This window comes from Gobio gobio, assembly GCF_949357685.1.
Source record: "Gobio gobio genome assembly, chromosome: 10".
In the NCBI taxonomy this organism is placed as follows: domain Eukaryota; kingdom Metazoa; phylum Chordata; class Actinopteri; order Cypriniformes; family Gobionidae; genus Gobio; species Gobio gobio.
Window position 1 is genome coordinate 38211730 of NC_137116.1, and position 7873 is coordinate 38219602.

General features: G+C 40.8%; 1 protein-coding gene across 1 annotated transcript; it reads left to right on the forward strand.

Annotated features, from left to right (window-relative positions):
* Positions 1–571: 571 nt before the first annotated feature.
* lmod1a (leiomodin 1a (smooth muscle)) lies at positions 572–7327 on the forward strand (the record flags this gene model as incomplete). Its single annotated transcript, XM_079826329.1, has 2 exons — positions 572–838; positions 5519–7327. 2 exons carry the CDS (start codon positions 572–574, stop codon positions 7325–7327), a joined length of 2076 nt encoding a protein of 691 aa, XP_079682455.1.
* Positions 7328–7873: the final 546 nt, after the last annotated feature.

The following is a 7873-nucleotide window of genomic DNA, read 5'->3' on the forward strand; positions in this document are numbered from 1 at the left end:
TAAAGAAGGATTTTACTATTGTGCCTTGCAAGAACTGGTGAAAGGGCGGCCATCTAGTGGTAATTCATATGCATAACCCCAGTATTTATCAAAAGAACTACAAACTCGGGCTTATGATTCAAACAACAGAACGTGGTGAAACAAGAGGAAGAATACCAATGGCAAGTGTATTCAAGAGAAAAAGGTGGAGGAAGGCTACTCGGTAAGGAAAGTGAAAGGAATAGGCTATGGCAGAATTCTTTAAAACTTTTCAAGTCAATGGATGTGGCTTGAGAAAATGATGACTATGGAGGAGCTGGCGCATAAAGGGGTAACCTGTCTGACAGATAGACAGACGTTCTCGCATTTGTGCGTGTACGCAGGCTGCACGCGGTCACGCAAATGTGAAGGATCGCGCGGAATGCGTCTTGGCGATCCGAGCTTGAGCTGGAGCTCGTGAAAGGCGCACTGAGCGCGAGACCCTCACCCCTTTTTTTTTCTCACGGATTTAACGGCATTTGTGAAGGGAAAATATACTCTTTAAACTGGGTCCTTATACTTGGCTAATAAACATTAAATATTTCCAAAGAAAATGTCCAGACCAAAGGTCTCGGAGCGGCAGGGGAGCGATGACTCGGACACGGACACGGACCTGCTGCTCGCGACGCTCTCACCGGAGGAAGTGGAGGAGCTCGAGCGGGAGCTCGTTTTTATTGATCCAGACCCGAGCGTACCGGTGGGACTCCGCCAGCGGAATCAGACGGAGAAACTACCGTCCCGAGGATATGACAGAGGGGCTATGCTTGACTACTGCGAGCGGGAGACCAAGAAACTGATCCGGAGAGAGTTGAGCGTAGAGGTGATGCGTATATAATATTAGGCTAAGAACAACAATAATAACAACAACAACAATTAGTATTATTATGAATAGCTAGTACATACAATTAAGCTGAATTCAGATTGATTGGGACACTTTTCCCAAGTCATCTCAATGACAAAAAGTGTCCCAATTAGGCTATCCTGAATTCACCCTTTATTATTATTTTTAATAATTATTCCAACTGTTAAATGAAGCTTTTTTTTTTTGTCCATCTACGAAACCCTTCAATCTTTAAAAAAATTAAAAACTTTAAAAATCCAAAATTACAAAATACATTAACAAATGAATATATTTCCCCTATTGGTAATAGTTTGCTCTTGGTGGCCTAAGTTTAGAGACTTGCATGCAGGGGGGATGAAGAATGAAGTGCTGACCTGTGTTCATCTGTCATTCAGTCTTTTACAGTTTAAAATCTCATCATAGTGTGACATTTTTTTGATCTGTGGACACAGTGAATGGCTGATTTAGCATTGAGATCCATGTTAATCAGTCCTACGTGCAGTGCCGGCCCGTGGCATAGGCGGAATAGGCAAATGCTAGGGGCGCCACTCATCCATAGGGGCGCCAAAAATGTATTACTGATACTATTTTATTAATATTAATTTGAAATATTACCAAATAAAGCGCAAAAAACTTAACTAAGTCCCCCGCATCTTCCCGGTCCGCCTCATCAATCTCCCCCCGCCGATCTTGAAGTGCGTCAGAAATACAACGCGCGATCAGTTTATCATTAGGGGAATTTGTTGTGTTGCGTCGCCTCTCGCCGCATCCGACGCAGACAGGATTGCTTTCATTTTTTAGGGTGCTTGGCCGCTCGCTCCAGGTGTTGACACGGTGTAAGTTGCCTGATTATTTATGACGGATGGCCGAATTGTAGTGTCAAAAAAGACAGAAGCCCTCTGAAGCAGGCAAGATAAGGGATAGGCTACACTGCTCTTCTTACTTAGCCTAGTATTTGTGTTTTGTTTATCTAAAAATTCTTAAATCAAGGTGCATTTACTAGATAAGTAAAATGACAGAAGATATTTTTCTTGTTTAGGCTACTTGAAAATAAAATCAAAATTAAGTGAGTTTTTGCTTAAAACAAGCAAAATTATCTGCCAATGGAGTGAGAAAAATAATCTTGTTCCTGATTGAAATCTTGTTTCTGTCCCAAACAGAAATAAGATTATTTTTCTCACCCCATTGGCAGATCATTTTGCTTGTTTTAAGCAAAAACTCACTTCATTTTGATTTTATTTTCAAGTAAACAAGAAAAATGGCTTATGTCATTTTACTTATCTATTAAATGCACCTTGATTTAAGAATTTTTAGATATTTGGACTGGAAACAAGAAAAAGATTCTTGTTTAAATAAGAAGAGCATTTTTTGCAGTGTAAAGACAGAAGTAAAGTGATGTAGGCAAATTAATGAACAGTTTATTCAATTGCATAGTAGTAACATGCTAATGTTTGCTAATTAATTCCAGTTATTTTTACCTTAAACTTTATGCAAGCAGCTGTTCTGGGATCTCCAGAGGCCACAGCCAGTGTGATTTTTAAAAAAATAAATAATATAAAAATATTAAACGCATGTAATAGCCTATCACTTTTTTAATAGCCTGTTTTAACTCTGCAGTTGTGCAGTTTTAAAGGTCCTGTTCTTCGTGATCCCCTTTTTCAAACTTTAGTTAGTGTGTAATGTTGCTGTTAGAGCATTTATAATACCTGTAAAATTATAAAGCTCAAAGTTCAATGCCAAGCGAGATATTTTATTTAACAGAAGTTCCCTTTCAAAGCCTACAGCGAATGGCTGGTTAGGACTACATCCTGGTATTTCCTGCTTTAATTACGTCAGTAGAGCAGTATGTCGACTAACCTCCGCCCACAAGAACACGCAAAAAAGGGGGCGTGGTCTTGTTGCTCCCGCGTGGAGAAGAGGAAGTGTTGCGTTCGGTTGCGTTCGTATAGTTTGTTTGTTGCCATGTCGTCGAGACGCTGTTACCTTTCCGGTAACGTGCGCTCTTGCGTGTGCTAAGCTGCTGTCAAATCACAACACGGGAACCGCTGGCACAATCAGAACTCGTTACGTATTTCTGAAGGAGGGACTTCATAGAACAGGGAAATCTTTCAAGCCGTTTTGAGGACAGTGAAAACAGCAGTATACAGATAAGTAAATTGTGTGAAAAATACAGTGTTTTTTTACACGCGAAACATGAACACATGTTATATTGCACACTGTAAACACAATCAAAGCTTCAAAAAAACACGAAAAACGGGACCTTTAAGGGGGTGTATATCAATTTTAAAATGTATTTGCCCAAATTAGTAATGATATTTATATATAGGTTTATTTAAAATAGCAACATTTTATGTAAAATTCACATTAAATATCTAAATTTCTGTTTAATTCCTGGTGAAAACATGAATGCTCATAGTTTAGTGGAATATTGCTGCCATACTGGAAAACAAACACTTTTGCTAGTTCTCAATGAATAGTTTGTGCATGAATGCTAGATGCACTCTTGCTCTTTGTGTTTAGGCTGTAATGTGGCATACAGTCTAAAAAAAAAGTCTCGTGATCATAAGGGAACCTTTTTTAGTGCTATATAGCACCAATTTTGGTGCTTCAGTGGTTCTTCAGAGGTGCTATATAGCACCTTAGTCAAAGAACCGGTGAAGAACCTCTGAAGAACCGCTGAAGAACCACTGAAGCACCAAAAATGGTGCTATATAGCACTAAAAAAAGGTTCCCCTATGATTACGAGCCAAGAACTATTTTTGGTGCCATATAGAACCTTTTTTTTTTTAGAGTGGTGCAATTTTTGTATAGTTTGACTATCATCAGCCTTTAAAAAATAAAAAATAATAATAATAATATCATGAACATAATGACGGGGTAGAATGGACTGGACATCATATAAAACAACAAAAATAAAAATAAAACATCAATGCATTACAAAAATAAAACAGTACGAGTGTTTCCAAAGACTGATAACGTGTAGTGCTAAACCTTGACACAAGGGGCACCAAGTAAAATCTTGCCTAGGGCACCAAATTGGTTAGGGCCGGCCCTGCCTACGTGCCTGACATGCTGATATGGTCACATATGTCAACACCCGTTTTGTTGCACACACGGGACCCTAATGGCCTATAATGTTGCTATCATCTGGTGTTGATGAACTTTTCTTTGCTTTTGAGCATGTGCCTGAGCCGCACATTTACAAAACAATTTGTACTTCCAAGTGTGAGTCAAAGCTTTTTTTTTTTTTCCAACAACAAATCTCCAAAACACTTCTGACAAGTATAACAGTAAAGCTTCTCTTGGGTAAAAATCCAGAAGCAAATAGGCTATATATTTCTTCTTTACAGCCAAATGTCTTTATAAACATTTTGCATCGTGGCTTAGTTTATTGTTGTCTGGTATAAACACAGGATTCTCTCTCCCTTCTGTGGTTCTAGGGGATGGCCATTTGTAGTTGGCACTCCATATAAAGCAGGGTTCCTTAAATCTGGCCCACGAGATCCACTTTCCTGCAGAGTTTAGCTTTAACCCTAATCAAACACACCTGAACATGCTAATCAATGTCTTCAGGTTCATTAGAAAATCACAGGTAGGTGAGTTTGATCAGGGTTGGAGCTAAACTCTGCACCGCATTGGCCCTCCAGGGCAAGATTTGAATAACCCTGATATAAAGTATGCAGCACTAACCTTTGACATCAGAGTTGCTGTTTATTCACTTTTGGGTTCACCTCAATATGATTTTCTGAGAGGATGCTGTAAAAATTGTCTAGAGTAACAGAAACAGCACAGGACAGATGGTCTGGTTCTTCTGGGATGGTGTTCCTTATGTTTTTGGAGAGTGCTAGTTGTGTTTTAAACAGGTGCTAATGAAGCACTTGTAATGTGAGATGCACTCAAGGGGCCACAAACTACTTTTAAACTATTGAGACACTGAAGAGTTTGTTTGAAACATGTTCAGCAGGCAACAGAATACACACACACACACACACACACACAGGAGTAACTAAGTAACACGGTGCTCTTTACAATCAGTGATTCCCCATTTATAGTTTATAGTTTATCTTATTGATATTCTGCTGTGAAGTCTGTTCTGGCAGTGTGAATTTGCTAACTGAATAGTCACTTCCAAGTGTATTCAGTAAAACAGCTGTGAGAATGAAATTGATGTTCAGGTTATTTTACAGTAGTCAGTAGTTAAGAGTGATGTACTTCAGCGATTTGTGAATGTGTTTACTTTAAGCTTGGCCTCAGTGAGGCTTTGGAATAGTCAAGGACGGCATTCCAGACCTGAATGTTCCTCCCTTTGCTGCCTTATAAGGGCACATCTGAGAGTTTTAAGGCTTCTTCAAACAATAGCACACAAATTGACACAGTATGTTCATTCCCTTTTAATGACCTCTAAAAATAACTCACTCAGTTGAGCCTTGCTGGGTCCAGCCACTGGCTGTAATTAGATGTTCCCTTTGTTTGATGCCCTCATGTATTTAATGATAAAATTGATATTCATCTATAATTAGTGTGTAAATGGGAACTAATATAAAATGTTAATATGGTGAGCCAGATCACGATTAGTCAAAATCAGATTAATACCAAAAGACAAAGAGGTTATCAGATTTAATGTAATGTGACTCATTTATTTTGTATTTAATGTTGAAGGGAGAGGCAAGAGGGGATGGCAGAAGAAGAGATCGACTCCGCCGGATGAGGAGCAGAGAGTTTTCCAGGTCGCAGAGCAGCGATCCTCCCGACACAGAAAGTAGAAATGCAGAGAGTGAAAAAGATAAGGAGCAAGCGAGAAAAAGGGAGGATGACTTTAAAGGTTTACCTGATGAAGGAGAAAAAGGCTTTGAGAAGAAAAGGGAGGAAGAGAAGCAAGAAGGAGAGAAGACAGGTAATAAGATGGAAATTGGAAAAGAACTTTCTAGGAAAGAGAGAGGAAGCAGCAAAACTCTAGACCTCATATCCAAACTGCAGGAGAAAAAAGAGGATAAGAAAGAAAGAGGGAGGAAGGAGGAGAAAAAAGTAAGTGAAAACTCCAAAATACGAGGTTTTGTCTCCAAACTTCTGGGGGATAAAGATGCTGAAGACCTAAAAGTAAAAGACAATAAGGCAGATGTCAAGAAACAAGACGAAAGCAGATCTAAAACCATAGAGGAACCCAAGAACAACAGAGCAGTAGGAAGAGTAAACCTGAAAGATGGAGAAACAGAGGAGAAGAAAAGCAGAATTAGAAATGTAGAAGAGACAAGCAGACGATGGGAGAGAGAAGAGCAGGATGAGAAAAGTCACTCACAGAGAGACACAACCAAAGCACGGAAAGAGAGAGAAAAAGAACAAGTGAAACAGTCAGAAAACAATGAGGTGAAGATATCTACCAATTCCACCCGTAATAGCTCGGGGAACTGTCACGGTGTGGATGACCGTTCTGTGACCACTGAGGAGGATGAGTCTTTTAGTGAAGATATAGACAGTGATACTGGCTCCAGCATGTTTGACGACCTTCTAGAGCAGGTTCGCAGTGACGACCCTGAACTAACAGAGGTCAATGTTAATAATTCTGATGCCATTAAGACAGACACCCTGATACAGTTTGCCGAGGGGCTTCGCAGCAACACTCACGTCAAAACCTTCTGTCTCGCGAACACGAGAGCGGATGATCATGTTGCGTTCGCCATCGCTGGAACCCTGCGAAATAACTCATCCCTGACCGGAATCAACCTCGACTCGAACCATTTGACAGGCAAAGGCATCCTGGCCATCATCAACTCTCTTCAGCACAACAGCACGCTCATGGAGCTGAGGTTTCATAACCAGAGACACATCTGCGGAGGGAAGACTGAGATGGAGATGCCCAAAGTCTTACGTGACAACTCTTCTCTGCTGAAGTTGGGATATCATTTCGAACTGGCTGGGCCCAGGATGACCATGACGAACATCTTGAGCCGAAACATGGACAGGAAGCGGCAGCAACGTCTAGACGCACAAAAACTCACCAGACTGGAGAGCGATTCCTCCCACAAAACCCCACGTGAAGATAAGAGTTCATTTGAAAAAAATAAGTCTGTCAAGACTCAGAAGAAAGACTCAAAATTTGGTGCCATTTCAAAATTACCCTCTGCTCAGGAAACTCCCAAAGCTCCGCCCACAAAGCCACCATCTAAACCCCTCCCCTCTGAGGTAACAGGAAAGAAAAGAGGGGCAACAGGAAGTCGACAAGCTCCTCCTCCTCCTCCACCACCACCTCCCAGCCCAGGGTTAGATGTTCAAGCCCTGAGGAGGTCGCTGACCCCAATCTCTCAGAGGAAACAAGACAGCAGTGCTGCTGTCCGACAGACGGACAGGAGCTCCAGAGATCAGCTCCTGGACTCTATCAGAAACTGCAGCATGAACGCTCTCAAAAAGGCAAGTGAAACGGATATCACATGTCTTAAGCCGCGTTTCCACCAAACTTTCTCCAGGAACTAGGGACTTTGGGCAGGTACTCGGTGTGTTTCGACCGCAGGGACCAGGGTTTAAACGAAGTTCTGGGTAAAAATGTCAGATAAAATGTCCCCTCAGAAAGTCTCTGCTTGCTAGGTAGTACTTTTTCAAAGTTCAGGAACTTTCGGGCATGGTACATGGGCGCTGAACATGCTGATTGGTTGTGTTCCCGCAGCATTTTATTTTAACCACCATTTTTAAAAGTCTGTTGAGGGGCTTGCAGTAAGAGTTGTTCGCTATTCGAATCAACAATGGAGTTTTAAAAAAAAAAGACGACCTCTGGACCAACGGCAAGGTTCAGGCTATATTAAAGGGTTAGTTTACCCAAAAATGAAAATTCTGTCATTAATCACTCACCCTCATGTTGTTCCAAACCCGTAAGTTCATCTTTGGAACACAAATTAAGATATTTTTGATTAAATTCTAGAGCTTTCTGACCTCTCCATAGACAGCTATTTAATTAACACTTTTTAAAGGCCTAGAAAGGCAGTAAAGACTGCCTGATTAAAATAGTCCATGTGTAACCCCTCC